The 27,721-nt window shown below is 33.4% G+C and overlaps 1 protein-coding gene and 1 pseudogene across 2 annotated transcripts; both read left to right on the forward strand.

Moving 5' to 3' along the window:
* Positions 1-12,783: 12,783 nt before the first annotated feature.
* LOC117933513 (transcription factor bHLH118-like) lies at positions 12,784-15,085 on the forward strand. Of its 2 annotated transcripts, none has more exons than XM_034854902.1 (3): positions 12,784-13,049; positions 13,541-13,882; positions 13,981-15,085. In XM_034854902.1, the coding sequence occupies exons 1-3, from the start codon at positions 12,879-12,881 to the stop codon at positions 14,059-14,061; spliced, it is 594 nt and encodes a 197-aa protein (XP_034710793.1). In that variant the 5' UTR covers positions 12,784-12,878; the 3' UTR covers positions 14,062-15,085. The 2 variants fall into 2 exon arrangements, with proteins under 2 accessions (XP_034710793.1, XP_034710794.1); XM_034854903.1 differs by having other exon boundaries at positions 12,785-13,049; positions 13,984-15,085.
* A 10,188-nt stretch (positions 15,086-25,273) lies between these two features.
* On the forward strand, positions 25,274-27,142 carry LOC117933976 (annotated as a pseudogene).
* The last annotated feature ends 579 nt before the right edge of the window (positions 27,143-27,721 follow it).

Consider the following 27,721-nt stretch of genomic DNA (forward strand, 5'->3'; position numbering starts at 1 on the left):
AAACTAGGAACACTTTAATGGTATAATTACATGACCATAATAATAATAATAATTACACCACCACCACCACCACCACCAACAAAAATAATATTAATAATAATATAAGTGCTTTAAACTTTATAAAGATATTTAAGATATAAGATGATTGATTAATCAAAAAAATATTATTGATTTTGATCTTCATAAAAATGTGACTAGCCAACATGACAAGTTACCTAATTAATGAACTAGTCTTGCAAGTCATTAGTCTATTACTTAATATTGTGTTTTCCATTTGGTTTCTCTTGCCACAAATGTTTATTTTCTTTAAGATGATGTTTGGTTTTCGGAAAGTATTAAGGAAAAAAAAAATGTCTAAGAAAAAAAAATGTTAAAGAAGCTGTTTTTATCATGTTTGGTTATACCATGGAAAATACGAAAGAATGTTAAATGTAATTAAAATTAGTAAGAAAATTATATATTTCTAAATTATTTAATCTTTATATTAAAAAGTTAATGGGTAAAATGAGTTCGAAGTAATATATAATAATAATTTATTGATTTAAATTTTTTTTTATTTTTTTTAACTTTTTCTTTCCCTTACTTTTCCTCTTTATTTTCTTTCCTTTATATTTTCTTTCAAATTTTCCGGAAACCAAACATAGCCTTAATATATAGTATTGAGGAAAAATAACCTATACGTAGTATCTGAAACAATTTGTCATGCACCATTTTTTCTATGGTTGGTCATACTAAACTCGCAACTCTTCATTCACCATCATCAATTAAACCTTGATTTAGTCGCAGATAAATCCATCATTGGGTAAACTTAGCCATTGTAAAAGTTGACTTCTAATTAATTAAATCATTTTAGAGTGGGATTAGGACTAAGGAGGAGTCAAATTATCTACCCAAATCACGTCTCTATATAATTCATGATGCCATCAGCTAATTATATACATGTATGTATACGTATAATGTAATTTGGTCTAAGAAAATACACAATGAAGGCAAAAAACAGAAGTTATAATTTTTCATAGTGTAACGAGGAAAGAGAACTTTCCACGTTTTCGAGATTCTTGAGCTCCTAATGTGTCCAGGCTTGAACACTTTCCCATGTACTGAGTCCATGAACCTGGACACAAATATCAACTCTTACGTCCATTTTTTAAGCCTTAACATTTAAAGATCAATCCAATATTCCTCACACTCCAACAGGATCAATAGATGGTTGAGCGGTGGATGCACATGAGCATCAAATCCTACTTTCATTATGATTTTTCATCAGAGCTGTGCTCCTCGCAGGTACCAAACAATTAGTCGTTTGATGATCCCAGATAACCCATAAACAAAAGAAGTGGCCCCTTCACAAATCATAACCATTGCAATAAAATAAAACATTGTGTTGTACAAAGAAAAGCATATAAAAAAGCTAAGGCATGCTCAAGTCTTTATTATATATATATGTATGACCATATTTCATAGAATATGCGTATATAATATTCAAGTCGTCGCTACCTCATCAAGATGTTGGTTTTAATGGTGTCGGTGCCGCTGTTTTTTCTGTGCTTTTGTTTGTCCCCGCAGTGAGGCATGCTTTCCATGTGGCACCCTCCAATGTGTTACATCTGATCTCTGCAAATAAATGCTGACTGCTCATTAATGGTGATAGTGCCCTTCATCATTCCATTTTAGAACCAAGTGGTGCTTTCACATATAGCGAAGAAATGATAAATCTCCTGAATTATTTTTTAATTCATTAACATCTGTCATAGTATTTTATTTAATGGATAATTTTATATTTTCTTACTAATTTGATGTGATTTACTCCCTTAGATCTTATATGATTCAAGACAATTTTAGACTTATCATATTTGAATTCGGGTGGTTTGGGATTATAAAATTTAAGGTATGTATTTATAATTGGTGAAACTTTTAAAATGACTAATATAAGAAATTAGGAATGAATTATTTATATTTCCTAGTTCGATTTCTACTATGCTTTTGATTACAAAAATTGTTTTTGATATGTTTTAAAATTGTATTTATCTTTACATTGGTGTATGATTTCAAAAAGCTTTTTGAAAATATTTTTTGGTAAGTTTTAAAATTGTGTTCATCTCTAAATTGGTGTTTGATTAATTTAAAAGGGATTTTTGAAATGTTTTAGAATTAGAAAACTCTCCATAATTCTAAAAAGGGTTCTACAAATGTAAATTGAGATGTTACATTGAAAAGGTATGGATTTTCAGGAATCCTAAGAGAGTAAAACCATTCATTAAAAGCTTGAGCCTCCCACTCTCAAACTTTTAAGATATTTTCTTGACAATAATTTTTGACTTCAATAGAGGTTAGAAATCTCATTGTGAAATTCGATAAGTGCTTTGAGAGATCCATTAAAGAACACAAGGGAGTTTTGCATCAAGGACATGGAAAAGAAGTCTATGTGTTGAAGATATAAGAAGTATGTGCATGATTAGGTAAAATTTTGTAGCATTTTTTCATAATTAGTGGATTATTTAGTAGTTGAGAGAGCACCCGTAGTTTTTTTACATGTAGTAGGTTGTTAGGTGGTTTTTTCATGTTATACCATGTGTACTACGTGGAATCCTTTGTGGTCTTTTGAGGATATTGGAAAAGGAAGACTCAAATTACCTAATGAAAAAGGAAAATACACTATCATACCTTATAATTAAGACCACGCTAAACCATGGCCCACTTGAAAATTCCCAAAGTGGGAACTTTCTTATTATTCTATGTGTTTAGATATATAATAATAATGCAAGGATTATTGCCGGGGGTGACAAAAGGCGTTGATGGGCTGCCTGGGTTATCCCTTGAACTCTGCGTATTACTAGAGTGATGGAGAGAAAATAAGGGCCCAAGTGATTGAGTTTGAATAATGGGTTCTTTCAAGCCCGATTAAGAGTAAATAATTAGAGGAGAGAGGTGCAGGAGAGCTGGGGTGGTGGGTGGTTTTTGTAATTCTCAAAATTCTAGTATTCATTGGCGGCTAGTGTGTAGTAGATTCCGATTCATTCCATGTGGCATGGACCGTGATGGAAAATGGGGAAAATGGATCATGATGATAGCAATGACCAAAGAAGCAAAATTTGAGTGGATTTATAGGAAAGAGGAAATGAAGAATGGTGAAAGCAAATCTTAGTGCACCCTTGTTTCAAAGTGGGTGCCCACCCAAATGACATTAGTTGACAAGGTTTTTTGAGCATAATAAATAGAGGGTGAATAAGATATGTGTGTGCTGGTGAGCGAAGCATAGTCTTCCTTTTCCAATATCCTCAAAAGACCACAAAGGATTCCACATAGTACACATGGTATAACATGAAAAAACCACCTAACAACCTACTATATGTAAAAAAACTACGGGTGCTCTCTCAACTACTAAATAATCCACTAATTATGAGAAAATACTACAAAGTTTTATCTAAAGAAAAAGGAAAATACACTATCATAAAATACATTATCATGTAGTTTTTTTTACATGTAGTAGGTTGTTAGCAATGCTCAAATTCATTAGAGTATTCCTATTTATTATGGTACATCTTAATTATAAGGTATGAAAAATGGACGTCAAGATAGAGTTCTTGAACGGTTATCTTGATGATATAATCTATTTGATACATCCAAATGTTTTCATAGCAAATGACCAAGAGCATCTAGTATGTCAGTTGCATAAATTCATATATCGATTAATGTTAGCATCTTGCTTATGAGACAAGTATTTTGATCAGTAAATCGAGTCTTGATTTTTGTCAAAATAAGGATAAGCATTAAGTGTATAAGAAAGTGTAGAGACATTTGTAGTGTTTTAGATCTTGAATGGAGATGACAATCTAGTCATTGAGAATGATGTAAAGTTATTGTCATCAGTCAAGAATAGTCTAATTCAATACTAGAGTATTAGACGAATGTCAAGTATATCGTGTTCCATAGTGATGAGTTGGTATCCATTAGGTACACATATTTGGACTTTTAGTTTGGTAAGGACTCTCACAAGTGAACCTCTATGTATGTGTACAGTCTAGGTGGTGTTTACTGCTATTTTTGAAGCAACAAAGGAAGACATTTGACTTAAGAGGTTCTTTATGGGCCTTGATGTAGTTATCTTGGTTGTATCCCTCATGATCATATTGTACATCATAACAGTGAGATGATGACATGGTTTAAACAATTAAGAAGCCATCAAAAGAGAAAAAACATAGAGTGGAAGTACTACTTGTTTTGTGAGATTGTTTAAACAAGGGATATGATTGATGAGCATATTCATTCTATGTTGTCTAGTATAATTTTAAGGTTAGTGAGATATTATTGGGATAAAACCTTTAAAAGCATGACATAATGTAACAATAAATGAAATTTATTGATATTTATATTGTGATTCTGATTCTCCTTTCACTATTCTATATTTATGTATTCTATATGTTGAGCATTTAGACTCACATCACTTATACTGTACATGACTTGGTGTATTAGAGGTTGCACAGAAGATCCAAGTCATGGGTTTCATGTTGATCAGTAGTTCAAAACCAATTCATAAACTTAGACAATCCATTTAAGGTTATAATGCACTACCTCCTAATTAAATGGGTGACTTATCTTGATCATTAAGATGTGATTTCTATGATGAGTCCACTAGTGTGCATGATTATACATTGCATAGGATCAATGATGAGTCATCACATTAGCCACCAAGTAGTTATGACTTCATCAAACTATCACATTGCATGAGCTCTCAATTTTGAGAGAATATTAAGCTAGTGTTGAGGTCTTCAATGGCTCAAACCTATGGGTGAGACTTTAATTAAGGTGGTAATATTTTTCGTATAGATTGAGTAGCTATTGATTAAGGTGGGTGGCAACAGGTATTCTCAAGATAAACACCACAATATTTTATGGATTTGAGATACTGTCTTCCCTTATGTGATCTTAAGGACATGTGATCATAAAATTTGTGACTACAATAATTCCTTAAGTGGAATTTAATATATGCTTTTAGAGAGTTAAAGTATGTCAATTGATTATATAATAGGAGGATTTGAAACTTTAAGATGGTAGAGGTTATCTTAAGAGGTTGATAGCATTCACCTTATTAGATTACAAATACTAGTTTATAAGAAGCTTGCATGTAATGGTTAGTAAGTCATAGGCATTAACTTTTTTTTTTATCTTAATTTAATATCATAAGATATTGGAGTGTAATTGTTTATAGTGTATATGATTACACATTGGACAAGATCAACAATGATTAGTCACATTAGCTATTTGGTAGTCATGATTTCATAAAGCTATTATACTGTATGAACTCTCAACTTTGAAAGAATATTGAGTTAGTGTTACAGTCTTCAATGACTTTGACATATAAGTAAGACCCTAGAGTAGTCATATTTTCCCTATCATTAAGTCACTATTGATTAAGGTAGGTGACAACAGGTATTTTGAAGATAGGCACTATGATATTTCATGGATTTGAGATAATATGTCTCTTTGAGTGATCCAAGGACATGTGATCGTAAAATCTATTACTATAGTGGAATTTAACATATACTCTTGGAGAGCTAGAGTATGTCAGTTGATTATATAATAAGAGGATAGAAAACTTAAGGATTGTAGAGGTAATCTTAAGAGATTCATAACATTCATCTAGTTAGATCACAAATACCAATTCATGAGAAGCTTGCATGCAATTGTTTATAAGTCACAAACTTGATCAGGTTTCTCTATTGATTTAATATCATGAGATAATGCAATGCAATTAACTTTCTATAGTGAGATATTAAATCAACTTCAAAATTGGATTATAAGAGAGTCAATACTTTTTTTTAGAACCTAGTAGTTCTCATTCAAGTTCATATTCCTTGATGACATGTTATTTGAGAGATAGTTTAGTTCTTGATTTACATGTGTACATAAAGACATTTTGGTAAATATACAAGGTTGCACAAGAGTTTGTAAATGGTCTTTTTGGACTGGGCTAATTAATTAATTAGAGCTTAATAAAACTAACTAATTAATTGAAACCCAATATGTTAGATTAAGTGGCCCAAACTCAAGATGGACTTAAGTCATTTTAGCCTACAGAGAGACATATATAACTCTTAAGGGGTAAGACTTAGGTTTTGGCAGTCTTGTTATTCAGTTTTCTAGAGAGAGGAGCCCTAACCTCCATTATCATAGAAAGGATTCTACCATTCTCATGTGGCAACATTTAGGAGAGAGTCATTAGGCTAAAGATTAAGAGATTTTTGGGATTTGCACAATCCTCTTCATTGGTTGGAATTGATTTAAAAACATCCAGATCATAGGTGTGGGTTTTTTAGTACCTAGATTTATGATTCAATGTTTTGAATACTTTTGTTGCTTAAATCTAATATCCCTAGGATAGTTTTGCATATATCCTATGATGCAAGACTTGGAATTAATCCAAAGATTCCAATAGGAACTTCTCCAAAGAATTTAGGATAAGCGTCTATTAGCCCAAGAGTTCTCCTAATTGAGTTTTGATGATAACAAACCATAGTTAAATTGCTAATTGGTTTGAACTATAAAGAATTTCATGTGTTAATTTGGAGATTCATCAAAGGACCCAACAGATGCACGATCAAGACAATTGGAAGACCTTTAATAATAGGAAACATATGTAAGATGAATGCATAGGTGCACTTCGAATTTTCATATCTTTTCATGCATCTTTAAAAACTCGGTTCATGTATTAAAGTAACATTCCCATCTAAACCCGAGTTTTATCAAATGAACCTTAGGTAAATCATTTGAAAATTGGTATATTAATTTACCTAAAGACCTTGCCTAAGTGTTAGAAGCAAAGAGACCATAAAAAGATAGGTTTTTGGGCCAAAAATGGTGAACCAGTTGAGGCATTGGTGAACCGATTCAACTGGTTAAGGCACCAGTCGACTGATTGACCCTTCTTGGTCAAGGTCCGATCGAGAGATGCAAAAATCTTCTCTCTTTCCCAATAGCCTTTCTTTCCCAATCTAGGTCTGATTGAGGATCAATCGAGGTCCGATCGATGATCAATTGAGGCCTAACGGTCATCTGCCATGCATTTAATGCCCAACAACTAGTGAACCGATTGACCCTAAGCTCGACCAGTTGAGGCTGTTTTTTTTGGTATTTTGGCTTCCAAGGCTAGAAACCTATAAATTGAGAGCTCCACTTCGTTTGTGAGGAAGAGAATACCTGCATTTATTTGTTTACTTACTTGTTCTTGCCTTAAAAGCTCTCATTTTTTTTTTTGGTGCATTAAATCTCCATTTGCATATTCTTTAGTGCACCATTGTGATTCTTCCTAGCATTTAAATTGTATTTGAGCTAGGTTGAGAGTTTTAAACTTGTTATTTGAGTGTCAGAACCTTCAAGTGAGTAGAGATTTGAAGAGAAATGTGTAAGAGCCCATTGGAGCTGGAATTCAAGTATAAAGGTAATTAAAAGCTTGGTTGAAGCTTCAAGTATAGTGGAATCCTCACTTGGTTGGGAGCTTAAGGAGAGTAAACGTAAGTAAGGAAGTGTCGAACCACTTTAAAACTTGAGTTTGCTTTCTTTAACCTTATCTTTGTATATTTGTGATTCTTATGCTTAAATTTATTGTATTTGGAAAAAGAATTTTTAAACCCCAATTCACCCTCCCTCTTGGGTGTTTTTCTCTACTAAGGTTAGCCTTTATTTTCTCAGTGTCTTTTAAGATAACTACCACATCACAAACTATCTACTATCTTTTTGGAAATCATTGTTATGTCTTGTTTGATATTTTAATAACCCCCTCTTCCTAAGGGAAATGTCGTTGTACGAGAAATGTTGAGTTTGAGTCATTTACTTTAAGAGAGGTGATTACTACTCAAAAAGTGTTATTTCATAGCTTGCAATTAACTCTTTTAAACACTTTTGAGTAGTAGTTATTGCCTTTTAACCCAATTAACATGTTAAGGACCCTTACAATCACTTCTAATCAAATTGTGTAAGTTTTGGTGTTTTTGTTAGTATTTTGATCACCAAAGCATTATGAGATTGAGGAGAGTTTTATGGAATCCTTGGAAAAGAATGGGAAGCTTAGAAGCATGAAGAATCAAAGCTTTGAAGCCCTTTTCCATAAGCAAATCCGGAATGCAAGGAGAAATGCAAAGAGGAGAAAAGCAAAGAGGAAAACAGAGTGAAGAAAACAGAGGACAACAGCTGCAGTCTTCCTTTGCACTTTTGGAGCACTTTCCGAAGTCCATTTTATACATGCTATATATCATTTCAAAGCTCAGGAAGTCAAGAATCCAATACTTCAAACCGTGTACGATTTGGAGCTGAAATGAGGAAGTTACAGCCTTTGGAAGACAACTGCTCCAAGATGAAGGAAGGCTTCACAAAAGTGCTGCGGAATCAGCCTTTTGTTGCGAGATATTTCGCAACACTTTTGTACAGTGCTATGGATTTCCCCTGAAGCTTCACGCCGCGATGGAAGCCAAACACCACAAGATGTAAGCCAGCTTCACAAAGGTGTTGAATCAGCCTTTTGCTGCAAAGAAATTTCGCAGCCCTTTTTGTACATCTGCAAAATCTCGCAGACCTCATTTTCACCTGCGAAATGGTCCTGAAGCTTCCCGATAGCTGTGCACCGACTCTTTTAGATCTTTTCTTCTGATATTTTTGTGTCTAAATTTCCATTTTCTCCTTGTATTCAGCCACTCATGTAATTCCTTAGTTAGGAAGTATGCAAGGAAGGGTAAATTACCTTCCTATATAAACTCTCAGGAGGACTCTCGGAAGGGGGGTTTCCAGGAGATCCTTTGTACAGTTTTGGGGAAGGAAGAAAAATACAGAGCACTTGCTCTGTTTTTCCTATATATTATTGTCTTCTCTTTCATTTTCATTTTCTTGCTAGCCAAACATTCTCTGAGATGTTTTCTTAGAGGATGGGAGGCTAGACTCTTTGTCTCTTGGAGCTAAGGTAACCGGGTAAGTTTCCACATGCATAAATTGGAAGTTTTGTTGTTTTAGTTTTGAATGAAGAGTAAGTGTGTCCCGTGAATGGTTTCTAATGTTTTTAGTTAACTTAAAACACCTTGGAGTCACCTGGGCTAACACTTGGTAAGGCAAGTGATCTCTAACCATGGAGATGCACTAGTTTACCCCTTGCGAGCCTCTGGTAGGTGACTTGAAGGTAGGATTTTCTAGAATAGCCAACACTTGGTAAGCTTTTGGACTCCTAGGAGACATCCATTAGTTACCTCTTGCGAGCTTTTGACGGGTAATCCAAGGTTAAAGATCACCTTGAATGGCAAGTGCTAGGTAAGAGGTATGAGCCATTGCAAGTTGCATCAGTGAGAGGGATTTAGTGCTTGAACCCATTAATGGGAAGCATTTGTACAACACCGGTTGGAGAAGGAACTATATGTTAATTCTCTAATGCGAGGAAAAGAAACAAGTGACCGGAACTCCCTTTTTGTATGAGGAATCTGAGCCTAGTGATCTGAAACTCCAAGAAACACTTTTTTAAGTAAAATCAGTTACTATTTTTTGTTAGCTTAAAACCAATCTTTGTTCAAACGTCTTTATGTTTTCTTTTAAAGCTAACCTTGAAATGAAAAGGCACCAATTCAGCTTTGAATTAATATCATTTGTGAAGTGAAAACCCATCCCAGTGAACGATCCTAGAGCCACTATGCTATAGTAGCTTTGTCTTTGCTACCCTAGTATATGGTGTAATAGGTTATAAATTTTGTTGATTAATCCCTCAATCAAGGAGCACCAGCTGGACACGAATCAGCTGAGACACCAATTAGGCATGAATCAAGAGGCTAGTGGAAGAAACATATAAAACACATAAATGACTAACAATAACCTTTTCTAGTACAAAATGATGGTAAAGAATCATGGGCTTGAATAAGCATGAAATACATGATTAGCTCACATGAATGCAACACTTTGATTGTCGTAGTAAAGTAATAGGGTGAAAGAGAAGGAAATGTCAGTTTCATGAAGTGATTATTAAAGCTATGTAGTTCAATAACAATAGAGGCAAGAGGTTTGTATTCAATCTTAGAGTTGGACTACGAAACTATAGGTTGCTTCTTGACACTGTATGAAATGATATTTACTGGTGTGAATCCAAATGAGTTTCATAGGGGATAGAAACATGTAAAAGTGCTAAAGAGGCCTAGGATATTCTATCTATTACTCATGCGGTAGCTTATGCTATGAAGTTGTCTAAGATACAAATGCTAACTACTAAGTTTAAGAATATTAAAATGTAGAAAGACAAATCTTTTTCTAACTTCTATGTTGAGTTGAGTGATATTGTAAACTCTTTTAATATATGGGAAAAGATTTTTAAATCTAAGGTAGTTAAGAGTATCCCTAGATTTCTTATTGAAGAGTTCGTATTTAAGTAACTATTATAAAAGAGAGCAAGTAGCAATTGCCACCTTAGTTATACAATTCCCCCTTCAAATTTGTGAATAGTTGACGTTATAACAAAATCTTTGTTGGAGTAATAGGATTAAATGTAACATATGAACAATTACATAAAAGAAGATGAATAATTGAGAAGAATTAAAAAAATTTACTACTATTAAGATATTATGTAATATTTTATTTATAGATACTCATACTTGATAAAATAGAAACTATTAATAAATGTGGAAATCTTCAAAAGCTCAACTACTTAAATATAGAAACTAAATTAACTGCTCAAAATAAAATATTCTAACTAACTTCTAGAAACTAAATCAAATTCCAATTTCTAGCTAGAATCTTCCTAAAATCAAGTTTAACTTCCCAACAAGCTTTACCACAAGAAGCTAGCTAGGGATCTACTCAAATTCACCCTGGATCACTTGATGGGATGTGGTAATTAAGGAAGCAACCTTGGTAAAGTTGGATGAGATGAAAGCATTAGCACTTGTTACCTCTCTTCTCAAAATTATGAATTTCGGTCAAGCACAAGCAATAGAAGAAAAATTCACGTAATTAAATGGAATATAGAGCAAAAGGGAACTTGGTTAGCATATAAGATGGATCAACGAACCAACCAACAATAAAGACAAGGAAAGGAGGTGACTTCTTACACCAGTTTGAAAGAACTTGAGGATAAGAAGATGGTCGTTGACAGATTAAATCTTGGTTGACTCCACCTTAAATTTTCAACAATTAAAGAAACTAACAATTTTATGAAACAAAACATCTTGAAGAGTACTTCTTAACAAAAAAAATAACACTTTGTAACCAATTTTAATGCACTAAAATAAATCTTGAATTCATCTCACACAGCTTACAAAATATTATTTTGAAGCTTTAGATAGGAACCCCCTTGATAATGCTTTAGGTCTGTGGAGACTAAGGTGGTGTTTGTTTTTTTTGCTTTTTGCTGAAAACCATTTAATTTTAGAATTTAGATTGTTTGTTTTTTTTTACTTTTTCATGACTTATTATAAACTTTTTACTAAATAGAAAAAGTCAAAATATGTGGCTTTTTCTAAATAGAAAAAATAACACAATGATTTTTTTTACTTTTTTAAACTTAATAGAAATAAAATACTACAAAAACAAATAACCTAATATTTAATACTATTAAGTATTAAGGTTTTATTTAGAATTAAGTAAAAAAACAAACACCACCTAAGTCTCGATTGATCATATGAGGGCATCACTCAACTTTACAAGCTTGGACAGAAATTTCTTACAAATTACGTTCACTTTACTATAGCACATAAACCAATATTATACAACAATAATTGATCATAGTGCAACAAAGTGTAGTAACTATGCGAGCCATTATCAAATTATATGCATACCTGTCCTTATAATAAAGAAACCAACCTTCATATCAAGTAAATACATTAACTAAGAGAAAGAGAAGTGCAATATGCAATCTCTAGCTTGTAATCAAAAGGAAAATGTTATTTTATATCGTGATACTATATCATATTGTATTATTAAAAATATAACTAGCAAGAAAACTGGTGTATCAGTACAAAAAACAAAGGCAGCATAGCAATTTCATGGGTGTATTTGAGCCCATTGTTAAACATGACTATAGAATATTCTGCAATCCAATCCAATCAAAATAAAAGAAACCTTAATGCTTCAACCCACTCAAGTGCCTTTGGGTTAGGGTCAAATTATTTGAACTGAATTGGGATGTTAGTGTGAAGTCAATTCCAACTTTTTTTTTTTTTTTTCATTTTGTAAGGTTCCTTTTGTCGCAAATTTTTTTAATATTTAAAATTTTTATTCTCGAAAGCATGTTTTGTTGTAAGTAAAGCAATCGCGTTCAAAAAGTGCTTTGAGAATTTATTTATTTTTTTCCTTTGGAATAAAAACCTTCTTTATGGTGCCCAGAAATATTGAAGGAAAATCAACTAAATTCTAATTAAGATCCTAGTTGATCAAATTAATATTTACACAACTGAGAAAGAAATTGTTACTATTTGGGTCTTCTAAGTAGGACCTACAAGATGGTGATGTTCAAATTCCAACCCAATCTCCAGACAAATGCAGGTCCACCGATGGGAATGCAGATGAAAGAAATGAGGAATTTTTCCCTGCACAAAAGTAAAGTGCCCAGAAACAAGCTGTAAAATTAAGTGTAACAATGCCACTTATTATCTTGCCTTGTCTATGAAGAGATCACGGAGAATCTTTGGCCCATTGAAGATCTCATGCCCTAACAAGCATATCTCCTTATTGTGGCTCCACTTCATACACATAGGTAGCTTTGAATTGAATAATATATATGAACTGTACAATCTTCCCTTTACAACAAGGCTATGAGTTGTCTGAAATCTTCTCCCTTCTCAGCGTTTATACATATAGTTCAATAAGATCTGATCCTGGGTCATGCTTCACTGGAAGTAAGTAATAATCTTCCCAAAAATATGGAAAAGAGCCCTAGACAAAAAGTAGTGCTCACTCCGGGCAATAATACAGAGAATACTAGTAGTAGGAACAAGAAGATCGTGCGAAGAGATATGGAACGACAAAGGCGCCAAGAAATGGCTAATCTGAATGCTTCTCTTCGATCATTGCTTCCACTTGAATATGTCAAGGTCAAGAAACTTAATTTCATTTTTTTCTTTTCTTTTTCCTTCCTCTATATTTAATGTCATGGATTCGGTTTATAATTAGGTTAAGCAACGGATGCCTTATACGCGTAGCTGCAAGCCCTCTTCAATTGGTTTTTATCACTTCATTTATAGAATTATGCCAAGAAATGGCTACCCTTTATGAATATATAGCTGCAATGATCACTCCCTCCCAATTTTATCCTTCCTCTTCTCCATTTGGTCTCTTAACTTCGTCTTTATAATTAATTATGTCTAGATTTGGCTGTCCTTGGTACATAGTTATGGTGATTTTCTTCCTCTTGTTTTATTCTTCTACGATTTTTATTATTACTTATGTCAAGAAATGGCTTATTCATAGCTTCTCTTGTATTCTCCCTCTTTATTTTTCTTCTTCATTTTTTTTCACTTGGTTTTTTTATCATTTGGCTTTTATAATTGTGTTAAGTCTACAGTACATGTTGATGGATATACAGGGAAAACGCTCAATATCTGATCACATGCATGAAGCAGTGAATTACATCAACCACCTGCGAATGAAGATTCAAGATCTGGGTGCCAAGAGAGATGAGTTGAGAAATCAGTCTAACATGAGTGCTTGTGATTCAGAGAGTGGAAGCTCCTCTAAACGGTCACGACACTGTGTTATAGTCTCCCCATGTATGGACGGTGTGGAGATTTTGATAAGTGGGGGCTTCAAAGAGGAAGGATTGCTGCTATCAAAAGTGATGGAAGTACTGCTTGAAGAAGGACTAGGTGTTCACAGATGTGTTTCCACCAAAGTAAATGAAGGATTGCTTCACACTATGAATTGCAAGGTACTGAGAATCAACATAGAGTTATCTGTTCATTCATTTCTCGCTAGGTATAGAATTTCATGCAAAGTTTTTACTTCCTTTGTTGGATTTCACCTCAGCAGGTCAGTGATCCAACAGGTTTTGACCTGTGTGGGCTGCGGCAGAAATTGTGGAATGCTGTAACTCCATCTTCCAGATGAATTTGCAAGTAATAGTGCATCTCCTAGGGCTAATATGAAATTGATCTTGATCTTTGTGATATTGACCAAAAAGATTAAAAAAGAAAAAAGAAAAAAAAGGATATATATATATATATATATATATATATATATATATATAGAGAGAGAGAGAGAGAGAGAGAGAGAGAGAGAGGTTTTTCTATTTAGGCTGCAATTCAGATGAGTTGTGTGTCAAGTTAAAGATGTACCCTAGTCCAATCCAGCCTCATTTGCATAGTTTTAAACTCAATGTTTGGTATCAAGTTCACCATATTGTTAAGGTTAAATAATTAATTGATTAACATCTTAACATATTTATTAACACCACCATTGGAGTGTTCATTAATCCAGCATAGTTTAAAATTATGGTTGACAAAAGGAATAAGTCATAGATGATAGCTAGTTAGGAATAAGGTACAAGAGAACAATATAAACATTAGCAGTATAAGTACACATCTTCTTTTTGTATGTAATGTTATGGTCTTATAACGTAAGTTGGTATGAAGTGGTGAAGGTGTAAACATTTATATTAAATCTTCTGAGTTATATCAACAATTTACTGGTGTAAGCAGAAGACTTCTGATAATATATAAGAAATTTAAATTTGATCTATCTCTATATATGATCAACCTGAATACCATCCAACTACATTGGAGTTTCTCATTCAAGCTTTGTTTTTTATTATTGGTTGGGCTTGGGTTGGAGTACTTGAAGTTACCCGTCCAAACTGTATGACTACTACTCCTTTTTATCTTTCTATGCGTCTGTAATCTTTTGTGTATGAGGATCATTTCCTTAAATTTTGTGATTTCTATGTTGTTCATCCTCCTTCTGTAGTCGAAGTGAGTTTCTTTATAGAACAAAAGCTTGCTCATGTTGGAAACTCAGATATATATTACAACGTGCTTTGGAGATCTACTTGAGGGTAAAGTTAATATATTCAATGTACTTGCATTTCATCTTCTCATATATAATGAACTAGGATGACTCTGATTGAAGTTCATCAGATCTTCTGAGTTCTAGTTAGAGATATGTAGTTGTATTTCCAAATAGTATTTCTTCACATTGCTGCAAAACAAATCCATGAATATCAGAATGAGTGAAACATGATGTTATATGCAAAGTAATAGAATAACAGAGGTTGTATACCTGAGGTTCTTCCCTAATTTTAAGAATTGCTTGGCTTCCTCTTCAGATTTTCAGTCATATATTATTATCGGTTTTCTTGTGAGAAGCTCTTGATCTACGTTTTCAACAGGACTTCATTTTTCATTGCAAGCTTGTTCTCTTTGTTCTTTCCATGTTATGTTTCATTCAGTAAGAGAAAAGTTCAAAAACATTCTTGCCTCCAGTGTTCAGGGTGGTTAGAGGAAGCTAACTTTTACAAAAGTTCCTCAGAGTTCCAAAGCCCTTCTCTCATAAGTATTGTGACTCAAAGAGTAGTATTACAAGTGAATTTGAGTCTGACAAATCTGGATTTGGAGAAGAATAGGTTGGAGGGCTCTCCTCCTTGCTTTGCTTTTTCTCCTCTTTGTTTGGATAAAAAGAAAACTGAAGAAAATGGTGAAGCCAGCTTTCTCTTCTCTTCCCTTCTTTTAAGTGGCAAAGTGCATACAGAAAAAATGTTTTTCCCTACCTGTGCAGATGTTGATCTTGGATACATAGGAAACAAGCTTTAAACTTGTGACAGCTCCTGTGATCCATCAATTTTGCGTCTGCTGTGACTTAAATTCTAAGGGATTCTCAAAGAAATAAAAAAAAAAAAGGAAAAAAAAATCCCAAAATCACATATGAGGAGAAAGTTTCGGCTGTCTATTTCTTGAAATAAAGTTTACTTGCGCGTGACTTCGATGATTCCATGACACAAAGTACTAACTTATGTGAAAAAGCTAACTGTGTCCTGCCATGGTTGCTGACTGCAGAAAAGCTTCAAATACCGTATCAGATGCCATTGATTTTGGGGTCCCTCACTGATATTGGACAAATACAACAAGGGAAAATACTTGATAACTGGCATATAGTGGAACATTGTGAATGATTGTTTCATATAGTGATTAATGAATACATTTGCTTCTAATTCTGTGGAGGTGAATCCAACAATACAATATGAGAATATCGTCTCCACAAGGCATTAATTCATAGCATCCATCAAACACAAGTTTTTCTGCCTTTTTAGCTTATTGTGATGTAATATGTTCCTCACCTATCTAGGTAATCAAGTTAACATCATTAACTGCAGGATTTTGTGTCGACTTTTTTCGGAATTTGAAATTTAAGTTAGGAATATGTATTCTGTTACTTTTGCTTTTCACACATACCAGCAAGTGTTCGTACCATTCCATCCGACCATTTCATCAGTGGTTAGTTAAGGATTTTTCTGCAACCTATGTTTGCATAAATCCATCTAAGCTTCATTCTCCCTTTGAGTGAAGTCTGAGATTTGTTGATAATTCTGTTCAGAGGCCTCTTAAAATGGTTTGAATAGTGCTCTATTCTTAATCTACAAAGTTGAGCAACTGAAAAATCATAATGTTCTTGCTTGGAATGTATGAGTTCTCACAGCTTACCATCAAAATGCAAATCAAAATTAATGCACATTGTGCTTATATTTTAATGGACATTTTGACATGGGATGGAGAGCTGAATTTAGATATTATGTAGTCCTCTATGGATAGCCAATGACATATGAATGTGGAAGTTGTGTTTTCTTAAGCTTCTAAAATCAGCATATACTCTGTTTTGGAAATTTCAAGTTGTGCTTATGCTTCACCAAGTGATCAAGCTTATGTCTCCTCATGGGACTTCAAACTTGTGTGGACATGGATTTTCAATCCTCATCTGCTATTTTACTGGGTTTTGAACTCCTAAAACCATCGAAATCCTGACACAAAGCTTATATGAATGCAGCAGCAGCAGCAATGTTAATCCCAGATGACCTTTATGAGACCAAATTCCACACCTCCTGACAGTCCCTTTCTTTCTTGCTCCTCTGGAGAATTCCCCATATTGGAGGACTAAGTGTTTTCCACTCTCTATGTAAACTAAGCAATGCCACCATTATTTACACCATTTTATGATAACCCCTTGAGCCATTTTGAAGAACTAAGCTTGAAATGTTAATTTCACTAGTCCTATGGGCATCCACTGCATTCCAGGTTTGAGGTCAAGTCACACAGAAGGAGCTGGCAGCCTTTAGGCAAACTAGTCCAGAGTAAGAGCCACCATAAGGTCCAAAAGGCTCCTATACTATCTGTCAATGCTGTGAGCTCTGTAAAATCCACTTTTCAAATGCATTTTTTCATTTCTTTTGAAGAGAGTCTCTCCCAATTCAGCCATCAGTTTATGCAAGTTTCAACCATAATTTAAATGAACAATGTTAGAACCAAAATTTGTTGAACATGGAAGATTGCAATGTTATCATCAGCAAAGTACTCTCGGGTTATGTTTGATTCTTAAAAAAAAAGGGAGAAAATACGAGAGAAAGAAAATAAAATAATTTTTTCTAAAATAAAAATTAATAAATTATCTTTTTATACTATTTCAAATATATTTCACTTATTGAAATTCTTCTATACGAAGATTAAATAATCTATAAATGCATAAGTTTTTAATTAATTTTAATTATATTTTATTTTGTTTCATATTTCTTATAATAAAATCAAATATTAGAAAATTTTCTCCTTTTTTGTTTAATATTTTTTTACCTTTTCTTAATATTTTCCGAGAACCAAACACAGTCATAATCTGGTGATTGATATTAAGCATGATAGAAAAGCACCCATCTCTAAACCAGAACAGCAGCAGCAGCTAGACATGAACTAGTGCATTTCTTCCCTTTCTAAATTTGAATTTCCAGATTAGGCTGGTAGTGTCTGAAGAAGGTTTCTCAAAGATAGTTAATTAGAAGAATAAAACTATGGGATATGACAAGCATCCCATGATAAGCATAAGCACCACATCATTGTCAATGTGAATATCAAAGTGAAGTGCGTAAGAATGACATCCTCTCTGATGCCTATTTGCAACTCCATTACTCAATTTTTAGTCATCCTTGGCAATTGGCATCTAAACAATAGACATCCAAAGCATTACAAGTCATTGTTTCATTACTTAAAAAAAATTAAATATATCTCAACCATAATTAATTAAGCTTGATTAACCTGGATCAGAATTAGGCTGCAATTTGTCAAACCTAAAAATGGTCACATTCAATTAATCATACTTAAATGATGTATTAGAATAATTAAATACTAGGGATTCATCACTATAGCTGACTTTGACCATGATTTTTTTAGGGTTAGATTTTTTTTATTTTACCTCTCTCTACCTGTATACCTAAACTTATTTATTATTATTATTAGTATTATTATTTCAATTCATACAACATGTACCTAATGTTGCTATAATTCAAATACTAAGGGACTATTCTATAAACCCCAACTACTCCATTGCCTTAAAATAAGAGGAAAACAAAAAAGATAATTAATTAGAGTGCCAATATTATATTGATTATTGATTAGGATTGAATGAGGCTTGGATGGTGTGAATTTGGTTTTCATATTTAATAAATGTTGAAATTTAAAATATTTTAGAATGAAGTCGAAGATGAATTCAACTTTCTTATTTAGAAAATAAAGATAATTTTATGATGTTTGCTTTATGATATAAAAAAAAAAAAAAGAAGAAGAGAAAATCAAATGTAATTTAAATTAGATAGAAACTTATGTATTTTTAAATTATTTAATTTTTATTTATAAGAAAAAAAAAAAAAGAGTAAAATGAATTAGAATTAATCTATAAAAATAATTTATTAATTTGAATTTTTTTTTTCACTTCTTTCTTCTTTTTAAATTTCCTTAATATTTTCATCTCTTCCCATTGTATATAAATGTTTTTTAAAAAAAAAAAAAAAAAACGTGAGATTATACATGCATTCACCTAATAGCTCTACACATCCACCTTATTTGCATATTCATTTTAAAACATATATCTACACATCCACTTAGATATTACCAATACACGTAAAATACCCTTACATTCTTCTTGTCCATACCAAACCTTTTTTCTTCTCTCATTTTTATTCTTCTCGGTAAACCATAAAGCAAAATCTTCATTTCTCATGCTTGTTTCTCAACAAAAAAGAATTCAAATTAGGTTTAAAACCAATTTAATTAACATCTTTTATGCAAATTCTTTTTATGAATCCATATACTAATATTATGTTCGTTTCACATTGATATAGTTAGGTTTGTTATTTATGTAATTTTCTTTTTCTAAATATTTATTGTTAAAATAGTTTAAAATATTTAAGAATAATTTAGAATTTGTTGATTTACGTGCAATGATTTATGGTGAAGATTAAAGAAATCGAAAAGAAGAAAAAACATACAAATTTAATGTGGTTCGATAGATTGCCTACGTCCACGGGAACAAGAAAGAAGACTTTCAGCCTACGTCCATGGGAACAAGGAAAAAGACTTTCACTATGTATCGAATTAGGGTTACATAAAAGGGTATTTATGCTAACCCTCAGGTAATGAAATTCCGAAAATACCCCTGAATCGTATCGCGGGAGGCGTTGCCCCTCGCACCTCCCTCCACCTATCATTCGTCCACAATAATAAAGATACAAGCTTGAATGGCAAATGCTTTCGCTCCGGCATTTGCCCTCTTTTTTTTTCTCCATATGTCTTTCACTTAATATGAGCCACATACTACAACAATCTCCACCTTGGTGAATATTCACTCCCCCCCCACCCTAGGAGACAAGAAACATAACTTGTAACTCCACCTGGGACAATAGGTTGGGGCATCTCTATCTAGCATTTGGAGACATTAACCAAGTTCAAGCAATGCTTAAACTTTTCTGTGGTAACAAGTTTTGTCAACATGTCTACTGCATTCTCAGAGGTGTGAACCATCTCGAGTAACAATTCACCATAAGAAACCAATTCCCTGATCTTGTGAAACCTCACATCTATGTGTTTGGTCCTTGAATGATACACTTGGTTCTTTGCCAAATAAATGGCACTTTGACTGTCACAATATAGTTGAACTCCACCTTGCTAAATACCCAACTCCTTGACCAAACTTGTAAGCCATAACGATTCCTTTGCAGCCTCAACCATTGCCATATATTCTGACTCAATAGTAGATAGTGCAACTAAAGACTGTATCATAGACTTCCAACAAATAGGTCCCCCACCAAGGGTGAATACATGACCTGTAGTAGACCTCCTATCATCCAAGTCTCCTACATAGTCTACATCAACATATCCCCTAACCGAATGATCACTTTGTTGTTTGATGAACATAATGTCACAGTTTGTAGTACCCTTTAAGTATCTAAAATTCCACTTGACTGCATCCCAATGCATTCTTCCGGGATTTGATAGAAACTTGCTCACCACATTAACAACATGTGCCAAATTTGGTCTTGTACAAACCATAGCATACATCAAGCATCCCACTGCACTTGCATATGGAACCTTTGACATGTCTTTCACTTCATCATAAGTCTTTGGGCATTAATTAGTAGACAATTTAAAATGATTTTCCAAAGGTATACTTACTGGTTTTGCATTATCCATGTTGAACTTCTCCAGCACTCTCTTGACATAGCTATGCTGAGATAACCATAATCTCCTTGAAGCTCTATCCTTATGAATCTCCATCCCTATGAATCTCCATCCCAAGGATTTTCTTAGCTGCACCTAAATCCTTCATGTTAAATTCCTTGCTCAACAAAGACTTCAACTTATTGACCTCAATCATACTCTTTATAGCAATCAACATATCATCCACATAGAATAATAGAAAAATAGATGAATCATCATCTAGGCTCTTTACATAAATAGAACAATCATACTCAGATCTCTTGTAGCCAATCCTGATCATGTAGGAGTCAAATCGCTTGTACCACTGCCTTGGGGACTGCTTCAACCCATAAAGTGATTTCTTCAATTTACAGACCAAGTGTTCTTGTCCAGGTTGAATAAACCCTTCTAGTTGTACCATATAGACCAACTCCTCCAAATCACCATGAAGAAAAGTTGTCTTTACATCCATTTGCTCCAATTGCATGTCAAAATGTGCTACCAAACCCAACACTATCTTGATGGAAGTGTGTCTGAGCACGGGGGGAAGATCTCATCATAGTCAACCCATTTCCTCTGTGAGTAACCTTTTGCTTCTAAAGTAGCTTTGAATTTTTCACCCTCTTTTTTTTAAATTGCTTCTTTCTTCTTGTACACCCATTTACATCTTATTGCTCTCTTTCCCTCTGGAAGCTCCACTAAATCTTATGTCTGGTTCTTATGCAAAGACTGAATCTCTATAATTATAGAACCCATCCATCTACCTTTCTCTTGGTTGTTTATTGCCTCTTGAAAGGTAGTAGGATCCCTGCTATTAGTAATCAATGCATAAGAAACCAAATCTTCAAAACCATACCTAGTAAGTGGCCTAATAGTGCGTCTGTGTCTGTCTATGGCTATATTGTGATGCTACTGATCTTCTAAACTTGACTTCCCTGCATTCTAAGCACGATCCTTTATATCATGGGTCTCTAATTCCACTTGTATTAGTTGCTCATTACTGCTGCAATTTTTCGGTTCCAGTCTCTCATTTCCGAGTACACTGTAACATGGATTTCTCATCAAAAACCACATCTCTACTGATCACCACCTTGTTTGCCTTTGGATCCTAGAGCTTGAAGTCTTTCACCCCTTTCTGATACCCCATAAAAATACACAGTCTAGACTTCGCATTAAGCTTTGATCTTTCCTCATTAGGAATATGCACATAGGTTGGACACCCAAATACTCTCAAACCAGATTAATCTACCAAACTGTTTGTCCATACTTTCTCTACTACTTTCCCATCTAATGCTGCTCTAGGTGACTTGTTGATCAAGTAACATGCCATGTTCACTACTTCTGCCTAAAATTTCTTTTCAAGGTCTACATTCAATCTGAGACATCGAGCTCTTTCAACTATTGTTTTGTTCATGCTTTCTACTACATCATTCTGCTGTGGTGCCTTACGTATTGTGAAGTGTCTCTTAATCCCATGTTGCTCACACAATTTCGTGAATTTTGAATCTGTATACTTAGTACCATTATTTGACCCGAGGCATTTTATCTTTCTCCCTATCTGGTTTTCTACTTCAGTTTTCCACAACTTAAACTTGGCAAACGTTTTTGACTTGTGTCACATGAAGTACACCCAAACCTTTCATGAGTAATCGTCAATAAAACTCACAAAATACATATTTCCTCCCAATGATGCTTCCCTTACTGGTCCCCAAACGTCTGTATGAACATAGTCAAGAAACCCCTCTGTCATATGTGTGGCTGTCTTGAACTGCACTTTATTCTATTTCCCAAAAACATGATACTTGCAAAATCAAGTTTACATGTTTTGATACCCTTCAAAAGATTTCTCTTATGAAGCTCCATCATCTCACGCTCACCCATATGCCCTAATTGCATATGCCACAAGACTATATTGTCTGACTCAAACTCTGAGGTTGCAACTCTACCTACAATTGTGATACCTAACAATTTATAAATATTTCCTACTAGTTTTTGCCTTTTCATCACTATCATAACACCTTTACTCACCTTCATTACTCCACTTGTAGACTTGTAACTATTATTATTAGTTACAAGTCTCTCTACCTGTATACTTAAACTTATTTATTATTATTATTATTATTATTAGTATTAGTATTTAAATTCATACAACATGTACCTAATGTTGCTATAATTCAAAGACTAAGGGTCTATTCTATAAACCCCAACTACTCCATTGCCTTAAAATAAGAGGAAAACAAAATATAATTAATTAGAGTGCCAATACGATATTGATTATTGATTAGGATTGGATGAGGCCTGGATGGTGTGAATTTGGTTTTCATATTTAATAAATGTTTAAAATTTAAAATATTTTAGAATGAAGTTGAAGATGAATTCAACTTTTTTATTTAGAAAATAAAGATAATTTGTTGATGTTTGTTTTATGATATAAAAGATGGAGAAAATAAAATATAATTTTAATTAGATAGAAACTTATGTATTTTTAAATTATTTAATTTTTATTTATAAAAATAAAAATGAGTAAAATGAATTAGAATTAATCTATAAAAATAATTTATTAACTTGAATTTTTTTTTCACTTCTTTCTTCTTTTTAAATTTCCTTAATATTTTCTTCTCTTCCCATTTTTTTTCTTTTCCTTTTCTTTCTTTTTTTTTTATAAAAAAAGTGAGATTATACATGCATTCACCTAATAGCTCTAGACATCCACCTTATTTGCACATTCATTTTAAAACATATATCGACACATCCACCTAGATATTACCAATATATGTAAAATACCCTTACATTCTTCTGTTCTACCACACCTTTTTTCTTCTCTCAGTTATATTCTTCTTGATAAACCATAAAGCAAAATCTTCATTTGTCATGCTTGTTTCTCAACAAAAAAGAATTCAAGTTAGGTTAAAAACCAGTTTAATTAACATCTTTTATGCAAATTCTTTTTATGAATCCATATAATATTATGCTAGTTTCACATTGATATAGTTAGGTTTGTTATTTATGTAATTTTTTTTTATAAATATTTATTGTTAAAATAGTTTAAAATATTTAAGAATAATTTAGAAGTGATATAGAAGTGCATTTGAAAAAATGAAAGAAAATTGAAGAAAAATTGTTATAAGAAAAATTTGAGACTTCTCACAACAATCTCTACTTTGAATTAAATTTCATCAAGTCAATCTTTGATCTCTTCATGATCTACAGTTTTTTTTTTTTTTTTTTTTTTTTTTTTGTGTACATCACTTTTCTCGTGTGCCATTGTTACTTTCATGTACCATGGTCTTGTTGTATGTTATGATCCTCTTGTTTCTTGTATCATTAATGAGAGAAAAATTGACTCCATAATTAAGTACAATTCTTTTCTATAATCCTCTTTTGTACTCTATTCTCTTGGCTCTTCTTTGAAATCTTCAAATAAGGTTCTCCCAAATATCTCCAACCAAGGCTCTTCTAGACATCTTACACCAAGGCTTTTCTAGGCAACTTCAACCAAGGCTCTCTTCACATCTTTAACTAAGTCTCTTCCAAACATCTTCAACCAAGACTCTAATATCTCTTATTGTGCTAACAAAAGTGTTAATGCAAACATATAGAAGAACATAAAAATAAAGCAATCCACACATAAAGGTATATGAGATTTTAATGTAGTTTGATCAATTATGCCTACCTCCACAGATGAGAGAGAACGTTCTATTATACAATAAAGAATATTACAAATGACAAAAATAAATACAAATATTGGGTTCTAAAACATCCCACTTTTCCCCATTTTTTATATCTCTATCTTGAATCATGAGGCCTTTTGCTCATTCGATTGTCTCTTACTTTTCTTCACATCTACACTCTAAAGACCCTTTTGCTTGAAAAGGTGTCTCATTCTCTTTCTCACACCTCTATCAACCATCAACATTCCTCACAAGCTTCTCTCTCTTATAACTTTTCCCTTCATGATTTAGAATATTTATAGAGATAGTCCAATTAATTTTCTTTATTCTACGAGGAATCTAATTACAATTATATATAAACTTAAAAAATATTCTATATAGTATTTAATTTACAAAAAGACATATTTCAATTAAGAATTTCAGACACCTCTCAACAAACTTTTATTAGGTTAATTTGTGGAGAGACTAAAAGAAAAGAAATGGAGCAAACAAAGAAGTTAGTGGGTATATATTTTGGTCTTTTGGATATTTTTGTCCAAAAAAATGGTAATCCAAGCGGATATGAAGAGTAATTAGTGGATAAATATATAATTTGTGTTAAAAAGAAAATCCATCTCTCAAATTCTAGTAGAGGAGAAAAAAAATTATTATGATTGATTATTTTTTGTTTGGAAATAGTTTTGAAGCTCTTAAATTCATTTGCATAAGAAGGATTAGGGCACGATAGAATAGAGCCAATTTTACTACCAAATAAATGGGCTCCATCTCTGTTGAATATTAAAAGGAAAAAGAAAAATTGAATGAAATCATAATCATAGGCCCCAACAATTCTGATTAAGAAATTAGAAAAAGTTGACAACTCCAATGGCAGAAGAGCTTGATAAAGCCTTACAATCAGTAAATTACACCAGCTTCAAGGCTCCTCTTGACTCATTCAAGGCTCCCTTTTGTCTTCACCACAAGAATCCTTCCTTTCAGCTTTGAAATTTCCGAAACTTTCGTTTTCTTCTTAGCCCCTTCCACCTTTGTTCATTTGAGTCCTCCGTCTCCCCCACCTCATATACATCATCTCCCATTCTCCCAAACCTTTTCTTCTCTGGAAAAAATGACGTGGACATGTTTTTGCTGCATCTCCCAAGAGCATTCAGAAGCCAGGTATGCTATATCAACTCTTTTTTTGCTCATCTCTTAGCTTCAACTCGGTTTCTTTGTTTTTTATTTTTATTTTTTTCTTTTTTTGGTTTTCCAGTGTGAAGAATAATAGTAAAGACTATCCATGGGAGATATACTCTCTCAAGGAGCTTCTTCAAGCAACAGACAACTTCCATGAGACCAAGAAGATCGGCGAGGGAGGGTTTGGAAGTGTTTATTGTGGCCGAACAAGTAAAGGCGTCGAGGCAATCATGTCCATCTTTCTTTTCTTTTCAATTTTGTACTGTTCTTGGAAAAAAATTGGATGTGTGGATTGAAAAAGGTAGGTAATTTTTTATGTTGCAGATAGCAGTGAAAAGGCTAAAGGCCATGAGCGCAAAGGCAGAAATGGAATTCGCTGTGGAAGTGGAGATACTTGGAAGAGTGAGGCATAAGAACTTGTTGGGGTTGAGGGGATTCTATGCTGGAGGTGATGAAAGGCTTATTGTCTATGATTTTATGGCTAATCAAAGCTTGATTACCCATCTGCATGGCCAACTTTCTGCAGATGTTTATTAGATTGGCCAAGAAGGATGAACATCGCACTCGGATCAGCCGAGGGAGTAGCGTGAGTTTGCCAATCTTTCCTTCAAACAAAAACCCCATCAACAACATCCACCATTCTTATTTCGTTTGGAAAACCTAATGAATTTTGAACTAGTCCAATTTTGCTTCAAGAATTTGTCGATACTGCAGGCCTCCTGGCTTTTTAAATCATATGTTTCCAATCTTGAGTTTTGTCCATTAATTCTGTATTTTTTTTCACTTTTTGTTTAGGTATTTGCACCATGAGGCAAATCCTCACATAATACATAGAGACATAAAGGCTAGTAATGTCCTCCTAGATTCAGAATTCCAAGCCAAAGTTGCTGATTTCGGATTTGCCAAGCTCTTGCCAGAAGGGGTCACTCATTTGACCACAAGAGTAAAGGGGACACTAGGCTATTTGGCTCCTGAATATGCAATGTGGGGGAAGGTGTCTGAGAGCTGCGATGTTTACAGCTTTGGAATACTACTTCTAGAGATAATCAGTGCCAAAAAACCTATTGAAAAACTTCCAGGAGGCGTGAAGCGCGACATCGTTCAATGGGCTACCCCATATGTTCAAAAAGGGGCATATCATCATATCGCCGACCCTAGGTTGAAGGGTAAGTTTGATCGATCTCAACTAAAATTAGCTATCACAGTTGCAATGAAATGTACTGATAACAACCCGGACAACCGCCCCAGCATGATGGAAGTGGTGGGGTGGCTTAAGGGCGATGTAGGGAGGAGGAAAAATGAGGTAATTTATGCTAAGGACGGGGTTGCGAAACATGAAAATGGTGATTATGATGATGATGATGATGATGATAATGATAATGATAATGATACAGACTATGAATTAGGGTTTGGAACGACTAAATCAGATATCAGAGTAATACGGCCACGATCAAGAATGAGATGAATGTCGTATTTGTGAAATTGAATTCATGTCGTATTGTTCTTATCCTTTTGGATGTACCATGGAGATCAAGCACTCCAATATTGATATCTTCCATTTTTTTAATATCTTGTTGCTTATAATTAAATGTGTGAATTGTTTACAACTAGACATTGAGATCATCAATAGCGAGCACCATTGTCAATAGCTTTCAGAGAGGAACAAAATATTCCACAATTATTTAAGCATCATGCCACCGGCCCATATTATATTGAGATTAAATATAGAGAGCATTGCACATTAATATATATCAACATGTATGGTCAAGGATCTGGCCTAGGTATATGGGACATTTGGGCTTTCCTATCATCTCTCATGGGTTGGGTTTGGAGCTCTGGACCTTTTTCAGTAGTGGGCTTTGAAATGTTGTGTTGTAATTGATTAGCATGCATGAAACTTCTTGGCTCAGTCTCTACTTGAAAATCATTTGGGCCCTGGAAAATTATTCTGCAAAAAGGAATACTTTTTCTAAATTTCAAAATAGTTTGACTCAGACTTATTTTTCTTTAAAATTTATTAATTGGACCAAATGATTTTTTATTTATTAATTTTTAAAAATCATATGCAAATATACCCTAGAAATCCTTCTATCAGTGACAGAAAGAAAATTTTGAAAGTAAGCCTGCTAAAGCAGAATAAGATATCTAATGTGAGAGAGTTTGTGATGACTCTTTTTGTGAGTTGTGACCACATGGTGATAA

The sequence above is a fragment of the Vitis riparia genome, chromosome 16 (assembly GCF_004353265.1).
Source record: "Vitis riparia cultivar Riparia Gloire de Montpellier isolate 1030 chromosome 16, EGFV_Vit.rip_1.0, whole genome shotgun sequence".
Classification (NCBI taxonomy): Eukaryota; Viridiplantae; Streptophyta; class Magnoliopsida; order Vitales; family Vitaceae; genus Vitis; species Vitis riparia.